This window comes from Oncorhynchus mykiss, chromosome 18 (assembly GCF_013265735.2).
Source record: "Oncorhynchus mykiss isolate Arlee chromosome 18, USDA_OmykA_1.1, whole genome shotgun sequence".
NCBI classification, from domain to species: domain Eukaryota; kingdom Metazoa; phylum Chordata; class Actinopteri; order Salmoniformes; family Salmonidae; genus Oncorhynchus; species Oncorhynchus mykiss.
The window spans coordinates 69,270,628-69,296,496 of record NC_048582.1 but is presented as its reverse complement, the minus strand read 5'-3'; the positions used below and the strand labels follow the sequence as shown (position 1 = coordinate 69,296,496).

General features: G+C 42.2%; 1 protein-coding gene across 2 annotated transcripts; it reads right to left on the bottom strand.

Moving 5' to 3' along the window:
• Positions 1 to 3,601: 3,601 nt before the first annotated feature.
• LOC110496773 (serine/threonine-protein kinase 3) lies at positions 3,602 to 25,540 on the bottom strand. Of its 2 annotated transcripts, none has more exons than XM_036953619.1 (11): positions 25,364 to 25,540; positions 24,596 to 24,676; positions 24,118 to 24,246; positions 23,483 to 23,597; positions 23,174 to 23,338; positions 22,374 to 22,541; positions 18,806 to 18,943; positions 14,356 to 14,478; positions 12,111 to 12,306; positions 10,247 to 10,431; positions 3,602 to 5,283 (listed from the first exon to the last, which is right to left on the bottom strand). In XM_036953619.1, exons 1-11 carry the CDS (start codon positions 25,384 to 25,386, stop codon positions 5,122 to 5,124), a joined length of 1,485 nt encoding a protein of 494 aa, XP_036809514.1. In that variant the 5' UTR covers positions 25,387 to 25,540; the 3' UTR covers positions 3,602 to 5,121. The 2 variants fall into 2 exon arrangements, with proteins under 2 accessions (XP_036809514.1, XP_036809515.1); XM_036953620.1 differs by having other exon boundaries at positions 3,602 to 5,280.
• Between the last annotated feature and the right edge of the window lie 329 nt (positions 25,541 to 25,869).

Genomic DNA, 25,869 nt, shown 5'->3' with positions numbered 1-25,869 from the left:
TTGAGGGTGAACTGATAGTACTCTGCATAATGATCCCTAGTTAACTAGTGTTGAGGGTGGACTGATAGTACACCACATTATAATCCCTAGTTAACTAGTGTTGAGGGTGGACTGATAGTACACCACATAATGATCCCTAGTTAACTAGTGTTGAGGGTGGACTGATAGTACTCTGCATAATGATCCCTAGTTAACTAGTGTTGAGGGTGGACTGATAGTACTCTGCATAATGATCCCTAGTTAACTAGTGTTGAGGGTGGACTGATAGTACTCTGCATAATGATCCCTAGTTAACTAGTGTTGAGGGTGGACTGATAGTACTCTGCATAATGATCCCTAGTTAACTAGTGTTGAGGGTGAACTGATAGTACTCTGCATAATGATCCCTAGTTAACTAGTGTTGAGGGTGGACTGATAGTACACCACATTATAATCCCTAGTTAACTAGTGTTGAGGGTGGACTGATAGTACACCACATAATGATCCCTAGTTAACTAGTGTTGAGGGTGGACTGATAGTACTCTGCATAATGATCCCTAGTTAACTAGTGTTGAGGGTGGACTGATAGTACTCTGCATAATGATCCCTAGTTAACTAGTGTTGAGGGTGGACTGATAGTACTCTGCATAATGATCCCTAGTTAACTAGTGTTGAGGGTGGACTGATAGTACTCTGCATAATGATCCCTAGTTAACTAGTGTTGAGGGTGGACTGATAGTACTCTGCATAATGATCCCTAGTTAACTAGTGTTGAGGGTGGTCTGATAGTACTCTGCATAATGATCCCTAGTTAACTAGTGTTGAGGGTGGACTGATAGTACTCTGCATAATGATCCCTAGTCAACTAGTGTTGAGGGTGGACTGACTATTAATTGGCATTAATAGACAGGTTTTACTCAAATGTGTATATATAATTGTTTTAAACAAAACTATTATATAACCAGAAAAACTGGAAATTCCAACTTTAATTACTGAACAAGTAATTCCATTATTGCCGCCAGCCAGCAGTATAAATGGTACCCGTGGAACACTGCATATTGCTTCATGTAGGATATATACAGTATATACATTTTTTTTTTAAACAACCAATAAATATTGAACCATTAGCTAAAGCAAAGCTATTAGGCTACATGCCCTGGCACCACAGAAAGCCTAGGATCGATTCCACAGGCAGACAACTGCAACCTTGTAGGGGACCGGAGAAACTGCGTACAGGTTGTACATTGTGGAAGTAAATGAAGAGGAACTACGGCAAAATATTAAAAGCTGAGGAGTTTTTCCATATTACAAAAACTTTATATGGGAATCTCCCATCTATGGCAAGGGTCTTCTAGGTTGTGTAATGGTACTGTAAAGTAGTTTGTTAAAAGCTGAGGAAGAGAAGTGTGAACCATGACAGTACTATATACAGATAGTACTGTCATTCTGTATAGTATATCACATATCCCACTACACAGCGGATTGATGCAAAGAGCAACATGCATAGTATTAGGCAAACATCATGAAACCAGAGACATCTGAAATGACCACAAGTCTTCCAGAAATATTTCACAACATTCAATAACTCATGTGTTGCTATGGCAATAGACTGAACAGCTTTAGTAAATGGACGATGCAAGGTAAATCCATCCTTCACTCTCACCGTCCACCTAAAGGAATGCTGGTCCTATTGGGTTTAGTGATTCTCATCAAGCACGGAAACAATATTAATGAACCACAACAATAAAAAGACTCAATATAAAAGTGACTTGACTCCTTGTCGAAGCCTCTGTCTGAACCCTACAATGTAAGATATCACACCACGCCCTCAATCATCACCTGGATAAAAACCCTTTGACGTGGTTGTAAAAGAGCAGTTACTAGGATCCATTATTACATGACTGACAGGATATTCTCTCCTCTGTCCATCAAGTGGTTTCATTCCTTATTATTCAACCTCCCAGGGAACAAAGAGTCAGCCATCTCTACAGAACGTCATACAGAATCACTACAGAAATAACATAGTCAGACAGGAGCTGCTCTCTGTCTCTGGGAATATACAGTCAGACAGGAGCTGCTCTCTGTCTCTGGGAATGTACAGTCAGACAGGAGCTGCTCTCTGTCTCTGGGAATGTACAGTCAGACAGGAGCTGCTCTCTGTCTCTGGGAATGTACAGTCAGACAGGAGCTGCTCTCTGTCTCTGGGAATGTACAGTCAGACAGGAGCTGCTCTCTGTCTCTGGGAATATACAGTCAGACAGGAGCTACTCTCTGTCTCTGGGAATGTACAGTCAGACAGGAGCTGCTCTCTGTCTCTGGGAATATACAGTCAGACAGGAGCTGCTCTCTGTCTCTGGGAATATACAGTCAGACAGGAGCTGCTCTCTGTCTCTGGGAATGTACAGTCAGACAGGAGCTGCTCTCTGTCTCTGGGAATATACAGTCAGACAGGAGCTGCTCTCTGTCTCTGGGAATGTACAGTCAGACAGGAGCTGCTCTCTGTCTCTGGGAATATACAGTCAGACAGGAGCTGCTCTCTGTCTCTGGGAATATACAGTCAGACAGGAGCTGCTCTCTGTCTCTGGGAATGTACAGTCAGACAGGAGCTGCTCTCTGTCTCTGGGAATATACAGTCAGACAGGAGCTGCTCTCTGTCTCTGGGAATGTACAGTCAGACAGGAGCTGCTCTCTGTCTCTGGGAATATACAGTCAGACAGGAGCTGCTCTCTGTCTCTGGGAATATACAGTCAGACAGGAGCTGCTCTCTGTCTCTGGGAATGTACAGTCAGACAGGAGCTGCTCTCTGTCTCTGGGAATATACAGTCAGACAGGAGCTGCTCTCTGTCTCTGGGAATGTACAGTCAGACAGGAGCTGCTCTCTGTCTCTGGGAATATACAGTCAGACAGGAGCTGCTCTCTGTCTCTGGGAATGTACAGTCAGACAGGAGCTGCTCTCTGTCTCTGGGAATATACAGTCAGACAGGAGCTGCTCTCTGTCTCTGGGAATATTCAGTCAGACAGGAGCTGCTCTCTGTCTCTGTGAATATTCAGTCAGACAGGAGCTGCTCTCTGTCTCTGGGAATGTACAGTCAGACAGGAGCTGCTCTCTGTCTCTGGGAATATACAGTCAGACAGGAGCTGCTCTCTGTCTCTGGGAATATACAGTCAGACAGGAGCTGCTCTCTGTCTCTGGGAATGTACAGTCAGACAGGAGCTGCTCTCTGTCTCTGGGAATATACAGTCAGAGGCAGTGTTCCAAATGCACCTTATACCCTGTGTAGCACCTATGGGTCCGGGTCAAAAGTAATGCACTACATAGGGGACAGTGTTCCATTTGGGACAGACCCAGAGTATGGAAATCTTATGACAGTGAGCGCACGTTAAGACTCATGAAGCACTAAGAGTACAGGAAACCTAAAGCCTGTGTCTACATTAGAGGGAAACATATAGTAACCTAGTAACCAACTGGGTCAGAATATCAAGCAGAACAGGAAAGGATAAACAACTGGCAGACGTTCCAATGAACAGGGGTTAACTTCTCGGTGCACATCAGATCACATCCCCTCCATTAGGTTTTCAGATCGAGTTCCTAATGGGAGAAAATATTCTGTCCACTCAGATCACATAAATGAATTGCTTAAAAAAAAAATATATATATATATATATTTTTTAAGGCATTTATTCTCATCCAGTTAGTGTTTGGTAGTTGACAAACTACAGTATTACATCATGATGTATCAAATACACACCACGGGGTTTCCATCGATGCACTACTCTATCATCCCCCAGGCTGGCTGCCACTACCACAGTGGAACTGATATGAATAGTGGGGCTATATTGAAGGTGCGACAGTACATGTAGAATGTCCCATCCGTGTGGAAGCTAGGTGAACTGCAACAACTAGGCTCCATTCCAAACAACTCCAATCCCCTACCTCGCATCCCATTTCCCTGTAACATGGTGGTTAGTGCTATCTGGATTTCAGGGAACATCCCTACCCTAAACTATAACACTTACCTAACCTTGACCATTTTCAACTTCAATGGGGTAACGTTAGAGTTACATTCTCAGGACCAATTGTCGTTATGGCTAAAGACTGTACAAGGATACCGGATAGCATGGACAATGATGGTGGACGTCCAAAGGACCCCGGATAACAATTCACTTTCAGTTTCGTCCAACTTTCAACAGCCGCAAAAGAAAGTTGTTATTGAAAATATATTTTATAGCGATTTAGATGGTTTCTCACACATTATTGTTTTCTTTGTATCACCTGGAAACGACAGCCATTTCTACAATGGCCGCTTCCCCCAATCTGCCATTTCTCGTTGAGATGACCACGCCTCTTAGTGACGCCGATGTAAGGATGGTGAAGCTTCCCCATCTTAACAACATAAACTAGCTTTTCTTGTCAAGTAGAACGTCTGCAGTTTACAATGCGTTGTTGTATCCTCCTTTAACATTATTTTCCATATCGCTGGTCATTTCCCAAGAGGCAAATAAACCCAGACAGTTTATCAGAGGATGCTCTAAAGGGGAAAAACATATCTTTAAGTAAATGTTAATCAATCATACTTTGGGATATAAGTCTATCTACTGGTTCATAATTAACAGAGGGGTATAAGGCTACCTACAGGTTCATAATTAACAGAGGGGGAGGCTAATAATTGTTTAAAATAGTCCTGAGGGCCAGCAGAGCCATGGGAAGATAGGATAACTCCAGGTCACACTGACTACTGGGGTGGTGATGAGAGACAAAATGGAGGACATTTAGAAGCACAGAAGCAGGGTGAATTAAATTCCAGACAGCGGTCAGGTCTCTCCTCTCCCTTGATCAGGTCTTAACAGAAAGCACCAGGTCAGAATTCCTTTTCTAAGGTCCTCAGCAGTTCTGCTGCCAGAGTGCTGATCTAGCATCAGTTCTGCTGCCAGAGTGCTGATCTAGCATCAGTTCTGCTGCCAGAGTGCTGATCTAGCATCAGTTCTACTGCCAGAGTGCTGATCTAGCATCAGTTCTACCTTTTAGATCATAAGGAATAAGATTACATGGAAAGTGGACTTTAGCCTAGATCAGCACTCTGGAATGTGAGACGCTGTATGAACACGGGCCCAGGTCAGAATGTGTTCCTCAGGTCAGGCTCTTCAGAAGTTCTGCTGTCTGCGTTTCTTGGCGTCCATTGCGTCGAGGATGGGTTGTCTCTTGGCGGTGTAGCGCTGGCGCAGCTCCTCGATCTCTCTCTCCATCATGGGGTCCAGAGCCGTCAGACGCAGCTGCAGCTCCTCAAAGTCAAGGTTCTTCAGCTGCTTAGACAGAGAACACGCAGGGACACACACACACACACACACACATACACACACACACACACACACAGGGAGAGAAGCAACTTTAGAACACGGCACAACCTAAATCACTGTGTCAGATAGGAAGTAAAGACCAAGGGATGGACAGAGATAATGTCACATGACTATGGATCACAGAGATAATATCACATGACTATTGATCACTGAGATAATGTCACATTACTATTGATCACTGAGATAATATTAGATTCCTATTGATCAGAGATGACATCACATACTACAAATCACAGAGATGACATCATATGACTATTAAATCACAGAGATAATATTACATTCCTATTGATCACAGACATGCTATTACAAACCACCAGGGGTCTTTTCACAGTCCCCAAATCCAGAACAAATTCAAGAAAGCGTACGGTATTATAGAGAGCCATTATTGCATGGAACTTCCTTCCATCTCATATTGCTCAAATGAACAGCAAACCTGGTTTCAGAAAACAGATAAAGCAACACCTCACGGCACAACGCCTCTCCCCTATTTGGCGTAGATAGTTTGTGTGTATGTATTGATATGTAGGTTACATGTGCCATTGTCAATTTTTTTTACATTGTAGAATAATAGTGAAGAAATCTAAACTATGAAACAACACATACAGAATCATGTAGTAACCAAAAAAGTGTTAAACAAATCAAAATGTGTCACCAGCAAAGCACCACCACACCTCCTCCTCCATGCTTCACGGTGGGAACCATACATGCGGAGATCATCCATTCACCAACCCTGCGTCTCACAAAGACACGGCGGTTGGAACCAAAAAACTAAAAATTGGACTCATATACAGTGGGGCAAAAAGTATTTAGTCAGCCACCAATTGTGCAAGTTCTCCACGCAAGATCTCACCCCGTAAGGTCAAAATGATCACAAGAACGGTGAGCAAAAATCCCAGAACCACACAGTGGACCTAGTGAATGACCTGCAGAGAGCTGGGACCAAAGTAACAAAGCCTACCATCAGCAACACAGGGAGAACTTGCACAATTGGTGGCTGACTAAATACCTTTTTGCCCCACTGTATGTACTTGGTCTTTAATCAAATAGGGCTTTCTTCTGAATACCAAACCTACCTTGTCACAACACAACTGATTGGCTCAAACACATTAAGGATAGAAATTCCACAAATTAATTTAACAAGGCATACCTGTTAATTGAAATGCATTCCAGGTGACTACCTCATGAAGCGTGCGTGTGCAAAGCTGTCATCAAGGCAAAGCTTGGCTACTTTCAAGAAGCTCAAACACTTTTATGGTTACAACATCATTCTATGTGTATTATTTCATAGTTTTGATATCTTCAATATTATTCTACAATGTAGAAAATTGTAAAAACCCTGGAATGAGTAGGTGTGTCCAAACTTCTGACTGGTACTGTAGTTCTATAGGCGGCTCTATATGAAGTTCTAGAGAACGCTCTACATGTTGTTCTATGTGTAGTTCTATGTGTAGTTCTATATGAAGTTCCATGGATGGTTCTATATGTAGTTACATGGATGGTTCTATATGTAGTTCTATGGATGGTTCTATATGTAGTTCTATATGTAGTTCTACATGTAGTTTTATGGATGGTTCTATATGTAGTTCTATATGTAGTTCCGTGGATGGTTCTATATGTAGTTCCATGGATGGTTCTATATGTAGTTCCGTGGATGGTTCTATATGTAGTTCCATGGATGGTTCTATATGAAGTTCCATGGATGGTTCTATATGAAGTTCCATGGATGGTTCTATATGAAGTTCCATGGATGGTTCTATATGAAGTTCCATGGATGGTTCTATATGAAGTTCCATGGATGGTTCTATATGAAGTTCCATGGATGGTTCTATATGAAGTTCCATGGATAGTTCTATATGAAGTTCCATGGATGGTTCTATATGAAGTTCCATGGATGGTTCTATATGAAGTTCCATGGATGGTTCTATATGAAGTTCCATGGATGGTTCTATATGAAGTTCCATGGATGGTTCTATATGAAGTTCCATGGATGGTTCTATATGAAGTTCCATGGATGGTTCTATATGTAGTTCTATGGATGGTTCTATATGTAGTTCTATGATGGTTCTAAATGTAGTTCTATGGATGGTTCTATATGTAGTTCTATGGATGGTTCTATATGTAGTTCTATGGATGGTTCTATATGTAGTTCTATGGATGGTTCTATATGAAGTTCTATGGATGGTTCTATATGTAGTTCTATGATGGTTCTAAATGTAGTTCTATGGATGGTTCTATATGTTGTTCTATGGATGGTTCTATATGTAGTTCTATGGATGGTTCTATATGTCGTTCTATGGATGGTTCTATATGAAGTTCTATGGATGGTTCTATATGTAGTTCTATGGATGGTTCTAGATGTTTATCTATATGTAGTTCCAGGGATGGTTCTATATGTAGTTCTATGGACGGTTCTATATGTTGATCTATGGATGGTTCTATATGTAGTTCCATGGATGGTTCTATATGTTGTTCTATGGATGGTTCTATATGTAGTTATATGGATGGTTCTATATGAAGTTCTATGGATGGTTCTATATGTAGTTCTATGGATGGTTCTAGATGTTTTTCTATATGTAGTTCCATGTATAGTTCTATACGTAGTTCCAGGGATGGTTCTATACGTAGTTCCATGGATGGTTCTATATGATGTTCTATGGATGATTCTATATGTTGTTCTATGGATGGTTCTATATGTTGTTCTATGGATGGCTCTATGGATGGTTCTATATGTAGTTCCATGGAAGGTTCTAAATGTAGTTCCATGGACGGTTCTATTTGTAGTTCTATATGTTGTTCTATGGATGGTTCTATATGTAGTTCCATGTATGGTTCTATATGTCGTTCCATGGATGGTTCTATATGTAGTTCCATGGATGGTTCTATATGTAGTTCCATGGATGGTTCTATATGTAGTTCCATGGATGGTTCTATATGTAGTTCCATGGATGGTTCTATATGTAGTTCCATGGATGGTTCTATATGTAGTTCCATGGATGGTTCTATATGTAGTTCCATGGATGGTTCTATATGTAGTTCCATGGATGGTTCTATATGTAGTTCCATGGATGGTTCTATATGTAGTTCCATGGATGGTTCTATATGTAGTTCCATGGATGGTTCTATATGTAGTTCCATGGATGGTTCTATATGTAGTTCCATGGATGGTTCTATATGTAGTTCCATGGATGGTTCTATATGTAGTTCCATGGATGGTTCTATATGAAGTTCCATGGATGGTTCTATATGAAGTTCCATGGATGGTTCTATATGAAGTTCCATGGATGGTTCTATATGTAGTTATATGGATGGTTCTATATGTAGTTCTATGGATGATTCTATATGTAGTTCTATGGATGATTCTATATGTAGTTCTATGGATGGTTCTATATGTAGTTCCATGGATGGTTCTATATGTTGTTCTATGGATGGCTCTATGGATGGTTCTATATGTAGTTCCATGGATGGTTCTATATGTAGTTCCATGGATGGTTCTATATGTAGTTCCATGGATGGTTCTATATGTAGTTCCATGGATGGTTCTATATGTCGTTCCATGGATGGTTCTATATGTCGTTCCATGGATGGTTCTATATGTCGTTCCATATGTCGTTCCATGGATGGTTCTATATGTCGTTCCATGGATGGTTCTATATGTCGTTCCATGGATGGTTCTATATGTAGTTCCATGGATGGTTCTATATGTCGTTCCATGGATGGTTCTATATGTCGTTCCATGGATGGTTCTATATGAAGTTCCATGGATGGTTCTATATGAAGTTCCATGGATGGTTCTATATGAAGTTCCATGGATGGTTCTATATGAAGTTCCATGGATGGTTCTATATGTAGTTCTATGGATGGTTCTATATGTAGTTCTATGGATGATTCTATATGTAGTTCTATGGATGGTTCTATATGTAGTTCTATGGATGGTTCTAGATGTTTTTCTATATGTAGTTCCATGGATGGTTCTATATGTAGTTCTATGGATGGTTCTATTAGTTGATCTATGGATGGTTCTATATGTAGTTCCATGGATAGTTCTATATGTAGTTCCAGGGATGGTTCAATATGTAATTCCATGGATGGTTCTATACATAGTTCCATGGATGGTTCTATATGTAGTTCCATGGATGGTTCTATATGTTGTTCTATGGATGGCTCTATGGATGGTTCTATATGTAGTTCCATGGATGGTTCTATATGTAGTTCTATGGATGGTTCTATATGTAGTTCTATGGACGGTTCTATATGTAGTTCCATGGATGGTTCTATATGTTGTTCTATATGTAGTTCTATGGATGGTTCTATATGTAGTTCTATATGTAGTTCTATGGATAGTTCTATATGTAGTTCTATGGATGGTTATTTTTGTAGTTCCATGGATGGTTCTATATGTAGTTGCATGGATGGTTCTATATGTAGTTGCATGGATGGTTCTATATGCTGTTCTATATGTAGTTCCATGGATGGTTCTATATGTAGTTCCACGGATGGTTCTATATGTAGTTCCACGGATGGTTCTATATGTAGTTCCACGGATGGTTCTATATGTAGTTCCATGGATGGTTCTATATGTAGTTCCATGGATGGTTCTATATGTTGTTCTATGGATGGTTCTATATGCTGTTCTATATGTAGTTCCATGGATGGTTCTATATGTCGTTCAATGGATGGTTCTATATGTAGTTCCATGGATGGTTCTATATATCGTTCAATGGATGGTTCTATATGTTGTTCTATATGTAGTTCCATGGATGGTTCGATATGTTGTTCTATGGATGGTTCTATATGTTGTTCTATATGTAGTTCCATGGATGGTTCTATATGTAGTTCCATGGATGGTTATTTTTGTTGTTCTATGGATGGTTCTATATGTTGTTCTATGGAAGGGTGATTAGGTGTAACTCACAAAGTCAAAGTCTCCATCCTGAGGAACCTTCCAGTTGTCAGGGAAGACGTCCTTAGCCTGGCTGATGTGATAGCCTGGTTCCTGCTGCCGGTTATGGTTATAGCTCTCCTGTTGGACCTTAGAGTCCTGCTTGTCAAAGTAGTCCATGAAGGAGGGTCTCAGGGCCTGCTGGGAGGTGGGGTGTCCTGTGCAGAGAGAAGGAAACATTTACTCTACTCTTCCTAATGAATAACAAAACCACACAGTGTGGAGTGAGGTAGAGCTAGGCATGTTGGAGTAATGAACACATGTTAAAGGGATACTTCCGGATCATTATGTCTCTGTTTCCAGTATGAAGGAAGTTGGAGGTAGTTTCGTGAGCCGCTATGACTGGAAGCCTATGGGTATCAGCTTCCCATAGACTTCTAAGTGATTGCGCTAACGCTAGTTAGCAACTTCCTTCAAACTGTACGTAGAAACATAAAAATGGTTTCCACGAGGTCATTGACTCTGGGGAAGTAGATTAAGAGCCTCATTGCCAAAATCCTGATGTATCCCTTGAATATAATAATTTTCTAACTGTGAAGATTTATATCTACGAGGAATAGATAAGGTTTTAAAATATACCGACCAAAAATATAAAAACGCAACATGTAAAGTGTTTCAAGAACTGAAATAAAAGAGCCCAGAAATGTTCCACATGCACAAAAAGCTAATTTCTCTCAAATGCTGTGCACAAATTTGTTTATATCCCTGTTAGTGAGCCTTTCCCCCCCAAGATAATCCATCCACCTGACAGGTGTGGCATATCAAGAAGATGATTAAATAGCATGATTATTACACAGGTGCACCTTGCGCTGGAGACAATAAAAGGCCACTAAAAAGGTGCAATTTTGTCACAACACAATGCCAAAGATATCTATATTTTTGAGGGAATGTTCAATTGGCATGCTGCCCACAGGAATGTCCACCAGAGCTGTTGCCAGATAATTGAATGCTCATTTCTCTACCACAAACCGCCTCCAACATCGTGTTAGAGAATTTGGCAGTACGTCCAACCGGCATCACAACCGCAGACCACATGTAACCACGCCAGCCCAGGACCCCTACATCTGACTTCTTCACCTGCTGAATATTCTGAGATCAGCCACCGGGGCGGCAGGGTAGCCTAGTGGTTAGAGTGGAGGGGGGGCAGGGTAGCCTAGTGGTTAGAGTGGAGGGGGGGCAGGGTAGCCTAGTGGTTAGAGCGTTGGACTAGCAACCGGACTGTTGCAAGTTCAAACCCCCGAGCTGACAAGGTACAAATCTGTCGTTCTTCCCTTGAACAGGCAGTTAAACCCACTGTTCCTAGGCCGTCATTGAAAATAAGAATTTGTTCTTAAGAATTTGCCTGATAAAATAAATAAAAACCCGGACAGCTAATGAAACTGAATATTTCTGTCTGTAATAAAGCCCTTTTGTGGGGGAAAAACTCATTCCGATTGACTGGACCTGGCTCCCCAGTGGGTAGGCCTATGGCTGCGCCCAGTCTTGTGAAATCCATAGATTAGGGTCTAATGAAGTTATTTGAATTGACTGACTTCCTTATATGAGCTGTAACTCAGGAATTGTTGTATTTTGCATTGATATATTTGTTTACAGTAGCAACACTACTAAACTAAAGACAGAGACAGTTACAGGACGGAGGTCCTGAGGTTGGGGGTTTAAGTCTTTCTCCATGTGCATCTAGTCTCAAATCAAATAAAAATCTATCACAAAAACTAGATAATGTCAGCTACAGCCTAATGGGTACTACGCTGACAGCTCACTAAAATAAATATAACTAAATTATCACAAAATATACTATGTTACAGCCTACGGTACTATCCTGACAAGCTCTACTCACTCCTCATTGAGCCTTCATCGTTGTCCTCCTCATCACTGTTGATGACCATGGTTCCCAGGTCTGCCTCTAACATGGTACTGCCGTGCTCGATCATGGTCTGAGCTCCGTCACTCATGGTGCTGGTAGCTCTCATGGTGCCAGCCCCCTCTGACCCAGACTTCACCATGGTGTGGGAGTCCACTTCCACCTCCTCTTCCTGGACACAGAGAGAGAGGACAGTCAGGTCAATCAAACTAACTTGTAAAGTCATTTTTACATCAGCAGGTGGACAGTAAGGTGCTGGGATTCATTCATACAAATACCCACTAACTGCGGAATTTGCAGGCCCAAACCTGAGCTGTGTAGAAGGACATGTTACCCAGGAAATAAAAAATTACGTTCAAAGTATCAACTGCAAATATATAAAATGTGTGCTGGCCCATTATTCTGCTTTCATACTAGGTATCTATTAACACAAAAACAACCTTTTAAGTGTAAACTAAGCATTGGTCTTAAGCAACAAAAGCACTAATGTGTAATCCACCCATGCTCTACCATGGTTTTCCAACACACAGCTTTAACCTACTACAGTAGTTATGTTGGTCTATTGTACTTCAACACTATGTAGGCAGGTTGCTTAGGATTCAAACCTTCTTTGTGGAAGTGGAAGAATGTAGGACTGGCATTTGGACATGAGCAAGCTGACGTTATTCTGGATGAAATTATTTCAAATCAATCTACACACAATACCCAATAAGAACAAAGCAAAAACAGGTTGACATTTTTGTAACTTTGAAACTACCTTATTTACATAAAGGTATTTCTGGGGGGTCTGAATACTTTCGGAATGCACTGTATGTTGAATGAGCATGGAGACGAGAGAGCCTCACAAGTTTGACGAAATTACCTTTACATATTGACCTTTACATATTGACCGTTATATATTTCAGTCTAACATGGCTATTGACTTACTTTTGGAGCTTTTGGAGCATAGGGTAGACCAATTATATACCAAAGACATCTTACATTTGTATTCAATAACTCTCTGCCACGTATAATATAATGGCACAATCATTTTAATTCAGGGTTTTTTGGGGGGCTCATATATAAGCCTATGCATATGGGTGTTGGGAACTAAAAGCACTGTCCATTTTGTTGTATATCAACTGCAATACTGTTTGATGTGACTTTAGATTGCATTGATGTCAGAGTGGTTAGAGGGACAATAGAGCCCTGAGTACCAGGCCATTAGGACCTGATGGAGGGACGATAGAGCCCTGAGTACCAGGCCATTAGGACCTGATGGAGGGACAATAGAGCCCTGAGTACCAGGCCATTAGGACCTGATGGAGGGACAATAGAGCCCTGAGTACCAGGCCATTAGGACCTGATGGAGGGACAATAGAACCCTGAGTACCAGGCCATTAGGACCTGATGGAGGGACAATAGAGCCCTGAGTACCAGGCCATTAGGACCTGATGGAGGGACAATAGAGCCCTGAGTACCAGGCCATTAGGACCTGATGGAGGGACATTAGAGCCCTGAGTACCAGGCCATTAGGACCTGATGGAGGGACAATAGAGCCCTGAGTACCACGCCATTAGGACCTGATGGAGGGACAATAGAGCCCTGAGTACCAGGCCATTAGGGACGGGTACTACCAACGCAAGACCACTGTGCATAAAATGAGATTACCGTGACTCAATGGTCACGTGGAATTGTACTGCGGTCATGACTCGTGACTGCCGGTGTGGCTGTAATACAGTCACCGCAACAGCCCTAGTTGAATCCCCCCCATTAGAGTTCCAGACACTTGTAGAATCTATGCCAAGATGCATTGAAGCTGTTCTGGCTCATGGTGGGCCAACGCCCTATTAAGACACTGTTGGTGTTTCCTTTATTCCTTTATTTTACCTGTAGCTTTTATGTGAAGTGTTGAGGTCAACTGTTGTTGTCTAGCTCTAGCTAGCTAGCTAATGGCAAAAGTAATTTGTGTCAAGGTTCCATGACCTTTTCTTTGCCTGTTCAGCAGACTGGTGTTAGCTAACTATTAAGATATTGGTGTCATATTGACTTAGATGAAATGGTAGGAATATTTTAATATAACATTCAGCATCAACCAATCCCCTACTTGTAGTTGACGATCATCAGAACTATAACGCCCCTAGAAGCCCAGCCATTAAGGCAGCTTGGTGAACATGTCTGAACCCAGCTGCTTTAATGGCTGTGTACTGTGTACATAGATCCTAGACTAAACTATACGTACAGAGTCGTCCTCCTCCTCCAGCTCTCTCTGCTGCTCCTGTTGTCTCTTAGCCTTCATCTCCATGGACTCAGTGATCAGGTCTCTCAGGATGGTGACTGGCTTGGCTGCTGTGATGAACGGATGCTACAGGAGAGAGCGAGAGAAGGAAGGCAGTTAGTTGACGAAGCTCCACATGCCTGCCAGCGGTTTAATATGTTGGTAGAGGAAGGGACAGCATAGACAGATAATTGTCAAGGTGCTAGGCTCTGATGAGCTACAGAAGACCACACTATGATGTTCTACCAGTATACAGGAGTCTGTCTGTCTCACCTGCGGTAGTCGTCCGTCCGTCTGCGTCTCACCTGCGGTAGTCGTCCGTCCGTGTCTCACCTGCGGTAGTCGTCCGTCCGTGTCTCACCTGCGGTAGTCGTCCGTCCGTCTGCGTCTCACCTGCGGTAGTCGTCCGTGTGCATCTCACCTGCGGTAGTCGTCTGTCTGTGTCTCACCTGCGGTAGTCGTCTGTCTGTGTCTCACCTGCGGTAGTCGTCTGTCTGTGTCTCACCTGCGGTAGTCGTCCGTCCGTCCGTGTCTCACCTGCGGTAGTCGTCCGTCCGTCCGTGTCTCACCTGCGGTAGTCGTCCGTCCGTCTGTGTCTCACCTGCGGTAGTCGTCCGTCCGTGTCTCACCTGCGGTAGTCGTCCGTCCGTCTGTGTCTCACCTGCGGTAGTCGTCCGTCCGTCTGTGTCTCACCTGCGGTAGTCGTCCGTCCGTCTGTGCCTCACCTGTGGTAGTCGTCTGTCTGTCTGTGTCTCACCTGCCAAGGCAGCAGCTACTCATCCTGGGGTCCAGCATAATTAAGGCAGTTTATACAACTTTAAAACATTACAATACCTTCACAAATCTCACAAAACACGGTGTGCCCTCAGGCCCCTACTCCACCACTACCACATCTACAGTACTAAATCCATGTGTGTGTGTGTGTATAGTGCGCATGTTATCGTGTGTCTGTGCCAATGGTTGTGTTGCTTCAGTCCCCACTGTTCCATAAGGTGTTTATCTGTTTTTTAAATCTGATTCTACTGCTGCATCAGTTCCTCTTATGTGGAATAGAGTTCCATGTAGTCATGGCTCTATGTAGTACTGTGTGCCTCCTGTCATGACGTTGCCCTCTTTTGGTACAGCAAGCCCATCCCCTCTCCCTGCCTCCTTCAACTAGGCTGCTGTGGTCAGAGAAAGGTCGTAAATTCCTGAGAAGACCCTGCCTCATGGCCACACAGTATAGAGAGAGAGTGAAGTTTCATAGAGAACAAAGGAATTTCTTCCACCTCAGAACTGGAGGTCCGAACAAATGTCATGTTCCGGACAAGGTATAAAAGGTCGGTGAAGAATCCAGCTACGAACTGGTCCGTTTGTTACATTTTGGGGAAGCTCGTGGGAGACGGTGTGGCCACATTACCATAATTGGTCTAATTGTTGTATAAGATGAATGAGTGACTATGATACTGTTTGTAAAATTGTGTAATATGATTTTGAACTGTTTAATGAAGGAAAATCCAACTCCCCTTTGATTTGAACTAAGAGGACCGCCCCTGTGCCCAGTTAGGGTCAGGCATCCTGGGACAGCCCCTTTTCTGAAATTCTGAATAAAACCCAACTTTGAGAAATTATGACCAGACCATGCTTTTCTCCATTAGGAGGGGACAAAGGTTGTAGACCATTGCTGAATCTTTTAACCATACCACGTGGTTAAACTCTTAGACTATTGATACCGACAGAATAAGAACAAGTCTTTGATATTAATTACTAGTCTGCAGCTAGGAATTCGGTATCATTGAATGCGAAGAACGACACGACAACCGCCGAAACATCCATCCTACAACAACATGAATGAATGTCACTCTGAACTATCCACTATAACCGCGACAGAGAGAGACGGACAATTCTACAAAAGAAACAACTTTTCAACAGCGATCAAGACGACACACTGAGCGTAAATATATATATTGATTGCAATTGTTCCCGAATGAGTGAGCGTTCATGTGCAAAGGATTAGCATTTCAATTGTTATAATTATCAACTCTGTAGTGACTTCTCAGCTGACCCCCACTCCCCCTAGTGCCCCGACTTCCTAGATAATTACAGCTACATGATTAATCAATTTGATCGTGTAATACTAATTACAGAGTATCTTTGATAAAAACGAAGTCTTCAATTTAATGATAGTAAAGACAGGACACTCCCTTTGCCTGTGAAGAGACCTCTGGTGGCATGTCTTGTGGGGTACGCATGGGTGTCTGAGCTGTGTGCTAGTAGTTTAGGCAGACAGCTTGGTACATTCAACATGTCAATACCTCTCATAAATACAAGTAGTGATGAAGTCAATCTCTCCTCCTCTTTCAGCCAGGAGAGATTGACATGCATATTATTAATATTAGTTCTCTGTGTTCATCCAAGGGCCGTGCTGCCCCGTTCTGAGCCAATTGCAATTTTCCTAAGTCCCTCTTTGTGGCACCTGACCACACGACTGAACAGTAGTCCAGGTGCTACAAAACTAGGGCCTGTAGGACCTGCCTTGTTGATAATGTTGTTAAGAAGGTAGAGCAGCGCTTTATTATGGACAGACTTCTCCCCATCTACACAATGTATCCAGATGATTCTATTGTGTTTGTTTATGTGTAACTCTGTGTTGTTGTTTTTGTTGCACTGCTTTGCTTTATCTTGACCAGGTCGCAGTTGTAAATGAGAACTTGTTCTCAACTGGCCTATTAAATAAAGGTGAAATAAAATTTAAAAAATCTTAGCTATTGTTGTATCAATATGTTTTGACCATGACAGATTACAATCCAGGGTTACTCCAAGCAGTTTAGTCACCTCAACTTGCTAAATTTTTACATTATTCATTACAAGATGGAGGTGAGGTTTAGGGTTTAGTGAATGATTTGTCCCAAATCTTTTTACGCTGCTGCTACTCCCTGTTTATCATATATGCATAGTCCCTTTAACCATATCTACATGTACATACTACCTCAATAAGCCTGACTAACAGGTGTCTGTCTGTATGTAGCCTCGCTACTTCTATAGCCTCTCTACTGTATATATCCTGTCTTTTTACTGCTGTTTTATTTCTTTACTTACCTATTGTTCACCTAATACCTTTTTGCATTATTGGTTAGAGCCTGTAAGTAAGCATTTCACTGTTGTATTCAGCGCATGTCACAAATAAACTTTGATTTTGATTTGAAATACAATGCTTTTAGTGTTATAAATATTTAGGACTAACTTATTCCTTGCCACCCATTCTGAAACTAACTGCAACTCTTTGTTAAGTGTTGCAGTCATTTCAGTCGCTGTAATAGTTAACGTGTATAGTGTTGAGTCATCCACATACATAGACACACTGGCTTTACTCAAAACCAGTGGCATGTCATTAGTAAAGATTGAACAAAGTAAAGGGCCTAAACAGCTGCCCTGGGGAATTCCTGATTCTACCTGGATAATGTTGGAGAGGCTTCCATTAAAGAACACCCTCTGTGTTCTGTTAGACAGGTAACTCTTTATCCACATTATAGCAGGGGGTGTAAAGCCATAACACATATATTATTCCAGCAGCAGACTATGATCGAAAATGTCAAAAGCTGCACTGAAGTCTAACAAGACAGCCCCCACAAACTTTTTATCATCAATTTGTCTCAGCCAATCATCAGTCATTTGTGTAAGTGATTGTTGAATGTCCTTCCATATAAGGGTGTTGAAAGTCTGTTGTCAATTCGTTTACTGTGAAATAGCATTGTATCTGGTCAAACACCATTTGTTCCAGAAGTTTACCTTGGGTTGGTAACAGGCTGATTGGTCAGCTATTTGAGCTAGTGAAGGGGGCTTTACTATTCTTAGGTAGAGGAATTACTTTGATTCCCTCCAGGCCCGAGGGCACACTTTCTAGTAGGCTTAAATTGAAGATGTGGCAAATAGGAGTTGCAATATTGTCCGCTATTACACTCAGTAATTTTCGATCCAAGTTCTCAGACCCCGGTGGTTTGTCGTTGTTGATCAACAATACTTTTTTCACCTCGTCCATACTGACTTTACGGAATTCAAAAATACAATTCTGGTCTTTTATAATTTGGTCCCTCGATATATTTGGATGTGTAGTGTCAGCGTTTGTGTGGCTGTATCTCTCACCTGTAGTAGTTGTGTGGCTGTATCTCTCACCTGTAGTAGTTGTGTGGCTGTATCTCTCACCTGTAGTAGTTGTGTGGCTGTATCTCTCACCTGTAGAAGTTGTGTGGCTGTATCTCTCACCTGTAGAAGTTGTGTGGCTGTATCTCTCACCTGTAGAAGTTGTGTGGCTGTATCTCTCACCTGTAGTAGTTGTGTGGCTGTATCTCTCACCTGTAGTAGTTGTGTGTGTATCTCTCACCTGTAGTAGTTGTGTGTGTGTATCTCTCACCTGTAGTAGTTGTGTGTATCTCACCTGTAGTAGTTGCGTGGCTGTAGCTCTCTGTTCTGGGTTCTTCACCAGACATTTCTTTACAAAGTGTGTGAAGTTGTCTGTCCACAGCTCAGGCTTCCTGAACGTAGGTGGAGGGTTGGTTGGGATCATGAAAATAGCCTGACAGTAATACAGAGGAAGAAGAGACAGAAAACACCTAGTTAAGCAGGTAGTATAGAAGCCTCAATGTAAACCCTAATGAATGTCTATAGACCGCTTGGTACGGAACCTCTCTGTAACCCTAATGAATGTCTATAGACCGCTTGGTACGGAACCTCTCTGTAACCCTAATGAATGTCTATAGACCGCTTGGTACGGAACCTCTCTGTAACCCTAATGAATGTCTATAGACCGCTTGGTACGGAACCTCTCTGTAACCCTAATGAATGTCTATAGACCGCTTGGTACGGAACCTCTCTGTAACCCTAATGAATGTCTATAGACCGCTTGGTACGGAACCTCTCTGTAACCCTAATGAATGTCTATAGACCGCTTGGTACGGTACCTCTCTGTAACCCTAATGAATGTCTATAGACCGCTTGGTACGGAACCTCTCTGTAACCCTAATGAATGTCTATAGACCGCTTGGTACGGAACCTCTCTGTAACCCTAATGAATGTCTATAGACCGCTTGGTACGGAACCTCTCTGTAACCCTAATGAATGTCTATAGACCGCTTGGTACGGAACCTCTCTGTAACCCTAATGAATGTCTATAGACCGCTTGGTACGGAACCTCTCTGTAACCCTAATGAATGTCTATAGACCGCTTGGTACGGAACCTCTCTGTAACCCTAATGAATGTCTATAGACCGCTTGGTACGGAACCTCTCTGTAACCCTAATGAATGTCTATAGACCGCTTGGTACGGAACCTCTCTGTAACCCTAATGAATGTCTATAGACCGCTTGGTACGGAACCTCTCTGTAACCCTAATGAATGTCTATAGACCGCTTGGTACGGAACCTCTCTGTAACCCTAATGAATGTCTATAGACCGCTTGGTACGGAACCTCTCTGTAACCCTAATGAATGTCTATAGACCGCTTGGTACGGAACCTCTCTGTAACCCTAATGAATGTCTATAGACCGCTTGGTACGGAACCTCTCTGTAACCCTAATGAATGTCTATAGACCGCTTGGTACGGAACCTCTCTGTAACCCTAATGAATGTCTATAGACCGCTTGGTACGGAACCTCTCTGTAACCCTAATGAATGTCTATAGACCGCTTGGTACGGAACCTCTCTGTAACCCTAATGAATGTCTATAGACCGCTTGGTACGGAACCTCTCTGTAACCCTAATGAATGTCTATAGACCGCTTGGTACGGAACCTCTCTGTAACCCTAATGAATGTCTATAGACCGCTTGGTACGGAACCTCTCTGTAACCCTAATGAATGTCTATAGACCGCTTGGTACGGAACCTCTCTGTAACCCTAATGAATGTCTATAGACCGCTTGGTACGGAACCTCTCTGTAACCCTAATGAATGTCTATAGACCGCTTGGTACGGAACCTCTCTGTAACCCTAATGAATGTCTATAGACCGCTTGGTACGGAACCTCTCTGTAACCCTAATGAATGTCTATATTACCGCACAGCAAACGATACCGCTGCACTAAGTGTGGAACCAACAGGACCCTGAACAGCTTCTACCCCCAAGCCATAAGACTGCTAAACAAGACCGCTAAATAGCTCATCAAATGCCTACCCGGACTACCTGCATTGACCCTTTTTTCCACTAACGCTCTTGCACGGACTCTATGCGCACACACACAGTACCAGTCAAAAGTTGACACACCTACTCATTCAAGAGTTTTTCTTTTTACTATTTTCTACATTGTAGAATAGCAATGAAGACATCACAACTATGAAACACATATGGATTCATGAAGTAACAAAAAAAAGTGTTAAACAAATCAAAATATACTTTATATTCTTCAAAGTAGCCACCCTTCACCTAGATGACAGCTTTGCACACTCTTGGCATTCTCTCAACCAGCTTCACCTGGAATGCTTTTACATCAGTCTTGAAGGAATTCCCACATATGCTGAGCATTTGTTGTCTGCTTTTCCTTCACTCTGCGGTCCAACTCATCCTAAATCATCTCAACTGGGTTGAGGTTGGGTGATTGTAGAGGCCAGGACATCTGATGCAGCACTCCATCACTCTCCTTCTTGGTCAAATAGCCCTTACACAGCCTGGAGGTGTGTTTTGAGTCATTGTCCTGTTGAAAAACAAATGATAGTCTCACTAAGCCCAAACCAGATGGGATGGCGTGTTGCTGCAGAATGTTGTGGTAGCCATGCTGGTTATGTGCCTTGAATTCTAAATAAATCACTGACAGTGTCACCAGCAAAGCACCCCCACACCATCACACCACCTCCTCCATGCTTGACGGTGGGAAAAACACATGCGGAGATCATCCGTTCAGCCACACTGCATCTCACAAAGACACAGCGGTCTCCAATTTGGACTCATCAGACCAAAGGACAGATTTCCACAGGTCTAATGTCCATTGTTCGTGTTTCTTGGCCCAAGCAAATATCTTATTATTGGTGTCTTTTAGTAGTGGTTTCTGATTCACGCAGTCTCCTCTGAACAGTTGATGTTGAGATGTGTCTGTTACTTGAACTCTGTGAAGTATTTATTTGGGCTGCTATTTCTGAGGCTGGTAACTCTAATGAACTTATCCACTGCAGCAGAGGTAACTCTGGGTCTTCCTTTCCTGTGGCGGTTCTCATGAGCGCCAGTGTAATCATTGCGCTTGATGGTTTTTGCGACTACACATGAAGAAACTTTCAGAGTTCTTGAAATGTTCCGTATTGACTGACCTTCATTTCTTAAAGTAATGATGGATTGTTGTTTCTCTTTGCTTATTTGAGCTGTTTTTGCCATAATATGGACTTGGTCTTTTACCAAATAGGGTTATGTTCTGTATACCATCCCTACCTTGTCACAACACAACTGATTGGCTCAAACACATTAAGGAAAGAAATTCCACAAATGAAGTTAAGGCACACCTGTTAATTAAAATGCATTCCAGGTGACTACCTCATGAAGCTGGTTCAGAGAATGCCAAGAGCGTGCAAAGCTGTCATCAAGGCAAAGCTTGGCTACTTTGAAGAATCTCAACTATATTTTGATTTGTTTAACACTTTTGTAGTAACTACATGATTCCATGCATGTTATTTCATAGTTTTGATGTCTTCACTATTATTCTACAATGTAGAAAATAGTCAAAATAAAGAAACACTTTTGACCAGTCAAAAGTTGACACCTACTCATTCAAGGGTTTATCTTTATTTGTACTATTTTCTTTCATTGTAGAATAGTAGTGAAGACATCAAAACTTCGAAATTACACATATGGAATCATGTAGTTACCAAAAAAGGGTTATAAAATATATTTGGAAGAATGTTTATTTGTGATTCTGAGACATCCAGGTGTTTGTGAAGTATCCCAGATGTCTTATTTTTCAGCTAGGTGAATTATAATCAACATGTAGACTAACCTCACTGAACTGTCCTGCCCAAACTCAGACTCACCCTCATGGGATGTATATCAGCGTAGGGAGGTTTGCCCTCAGCCATCTCTATAGAGGTGATGCCCAGGGACCAGATGTCTGCCACACAGTTATATCCTATCTCCTGGATGACCTCTGGAGCCATCCAGAACGGAGTCCCGATCACCGTGTTCCGCTTTGCCATCGTGTCCTAGACAGGGACAGAATAATACGAGCATTAGTCTCATCTATATATAAACTTCTGTGATATGCTGCTACAATCACTACAAGGATAATAAGAACGCCTGATCAAACTGACACCAGATTACATCGTTAGACAGTCAGAATTCACTTTAGGGAGACAGAGAGAGTTGAAGACAGACATGCAGACTCAGACAGGCAGACTCAGACAGGCAGACTCAGACAGGCAGACTCAGACAGGCAGACTCAGACAGGCAGACTCAGACAGGCAGACTCAGACAGGCAGACAGACAGGCAGACAGACAGGTAGACAGACAGGCAGACTCAGACAGGCAGACAGACAGGCAGACAGACAGGTAGACAGACAGGTAGACAGACAGGTAGACAGACAGGTAGACAGACAGGCAGACAGACAGGTAGACAGACAGGTAGACAGACAGGCAGACTCAGACAGGCAGACAGACAGGTAGACAGACAGGTAGACTCAGACAGGTAGACAGACAGGTAGACTCAGACAGGTAGACAGACAGGTAGACAGACAGGTAGACAGACAGGTAGACACAGACAGACAGGTAGACAGACAGGCAGACAGACAGGTAGACAGACAGGTAGACAGACAGGCAGACAGACAGGTAGACAGACCGTGAGTTGTCCCGCTACTCCAAAGTCAGCCAGTTTGGCATGGCCCTCTGTGTTGAGGAGAATGTTGCCTGCCTTGATGTCTCTGTGGATCTTCCTCATGAAATGCAGATACTCCAGACCTTTCAATGTGGACTTGAGGATGGTGGCTATCTCATCCTCTGTGAGCTTTACAAGAGGAGATGGTATAAATGATTCATTCTGATAATTCAGTAGTCTATGAATACACATTAACATGAGAAATGAATGGTAAAAGGCTACCGAAATACCAAAGGTCATCTTCATTCTCACACTTTTAGTCAATATACTGACCGTCTTATTGCGTAGTCTGATGATGTCTGAAACAGAACCGGCTCCACAGTACTCCATCACTATCCACAGGTCTGTGTTCTTAAAGTAGCTGCCATAGTACTTCACCACATAGGGACTGGACAGGAGGAGAGACAGAACAAACAATTATTGATGAAAGGTGAGCAAACAGAGTGTGTGGTACTGGTTATAGTAACAGAGTGTGGGGTACTGGTTACAGTAACAGAGTGTGGGGTACTGGTTACAGTAACAGAGTGTGTGGTACTGGTTATAGTAACAGAGTGTGGGGTACTGGTTATAGTAACAGAGTGTGGGGTACTGGTTATAGTAACAGAGTGTGGGGTACTGGTTACAGTAACAGAGTGTGGGGAACTGGTTATAGTAACAGAGTGTGGGGTACTGGTTATAGTAACAGAGTGTGGGGTACTGGTTACAGTAACAGAGTGTGGGGTACTGGTTATAGTAACAGAGTGTGGGGTACTGGTTATAGTAACAGAGTGTGGGGTAGTGTGTGTGGTACTGGTTATGTGATTGTGGAGGAGGAGACTGTTCTCCTCTCACTAGCCTCTGGAGCCATGCTAGCTCTGCCTGATGAACGTCTGGGCCAGAGAGTCTTTCCTCTCTTACATACAGAATACCTGTCACACTGCTGCATGATGGATATCTCCTTGATGATCTCCTGGAGGTCTGACTCAACAGGCACCTGTTTGATAGCCACCACCTGGCCTGACTCCTTATGGATGGCTTTAAACACACTGCCATAGGACCTGGAGATTAAGAAAGACAGTGGAAATGATGCAGAAAGTACCAAAGACCAGGGCCCATTCACAAAACACATGTAAAAACGTAAGCATCTTAAGAAAAAATAAGTTCATGATAGTTTGTAAGGGTAATACCTCAACAATATCTTAAGATACATATTAGTGGTTCCATCAGCTGTTGCATAAATAATCTAGTCATTATTATAATGTCAATTTACATGAACATCTCTTTATTTTCATTATAAAGTGTTATTCTGTAAGAAATTATAATGTTATAATATTATAATATTATTAATATTATAATATTATAATTATAATGCGGTAAGAATATATATGAATGAATGAATATTCTCACCCTTCACCTAGTTTTTCCAGAAGATCAAAGACCTCCTCCGGTTGTTTTGTGAGACTGTCTTCACTCAGTTTCTTCAGCTTGCTGTGGAGGAAGTTTGAGCATGAACAATAGAAATATAATGGATAGAACAGGCGTCCCTATTCAAGTCAATGATGGCAGACCCCACACTATAACCAGTACCACACAGTGTACCCATGCCTGGAAATAAAAGCAGGAAGTGTACCATTCAATCTGCATTGTGATTTGTTGATTAAACAAACAAAAAAATAAATTCCATGAGCTACATCAGTTAGCATCATATGAATTAGCATTCTACATTACCATGACAAATCCAGCATCAGTTTTAAGAGATGTTTAATTAGCATGGAAATGATGGCATCACAACACCAGGCAGCCATTAGAGTGACTCATTATTTTCTCGTCAAATTGCCAGAGTTAAGAGGGTTCAATATCTTCTACAGCATGAACAACATGACTGGCATTGTAGAACTGGGTCTACATGGATTTTAATGTAAGTTATGTCAAAGTAGTTAGCTAGCTTTTCAGGCATAAATGTAAACATGACAAGAACATAAAATACATTTTCAGACCGTTTCTGTCTAACTAGACAACTAGCCCGCCGGTAGCTACATTAAGGTAAAGCATAAAATGTCTAGTTAGATAACTACAAGTCAAACTTTGACTCATAATGGTGAAGCTAACACTCTAGCTGGCTAGCTTATAAAATATGACAAATATTGTTAGTAAACTTTCTAAACTCCCACACACCTTTTGGGCGCTGTCGGCTCCATGCTTTACAACTTCAAATAGTCACCCTTGTTTAAAACGCTAAAATATAACAAATTCAAACTAATATTTGTGATATTTTCTGTTTCTGTCGTTGTTTTTAGGCAAGAGGTCCGGTCAGCTGTAGTGTCAAAGGTTTATTCTTCTTTAACTTTTATCGGGGGAATCGCAACCAACTGATGCGCATACAACGCCACCTACTGTACCGGAGTGTGAGGCCACACCACACCTACCACCTCCGATACTTCACCCTGCTTTCACTTCAATTTCTCCTCCTGTCATCAGCTCACTCTGCTTACATTTTCTACCATTCTTCTTTAAACAAACCATCTCCCTTTTTTAACCGATTCAAGCGTACCCTCATCCTCCCACTCTCTTAGACCTCCTCTGCCTCTCTTTTTCCCTCCATTCCTCCTATTCCAAGTATACGTGTCCTTATGATAATACTGCACTTCTCCTGACATATATGTTGTTCTTGTCTTCTCAAG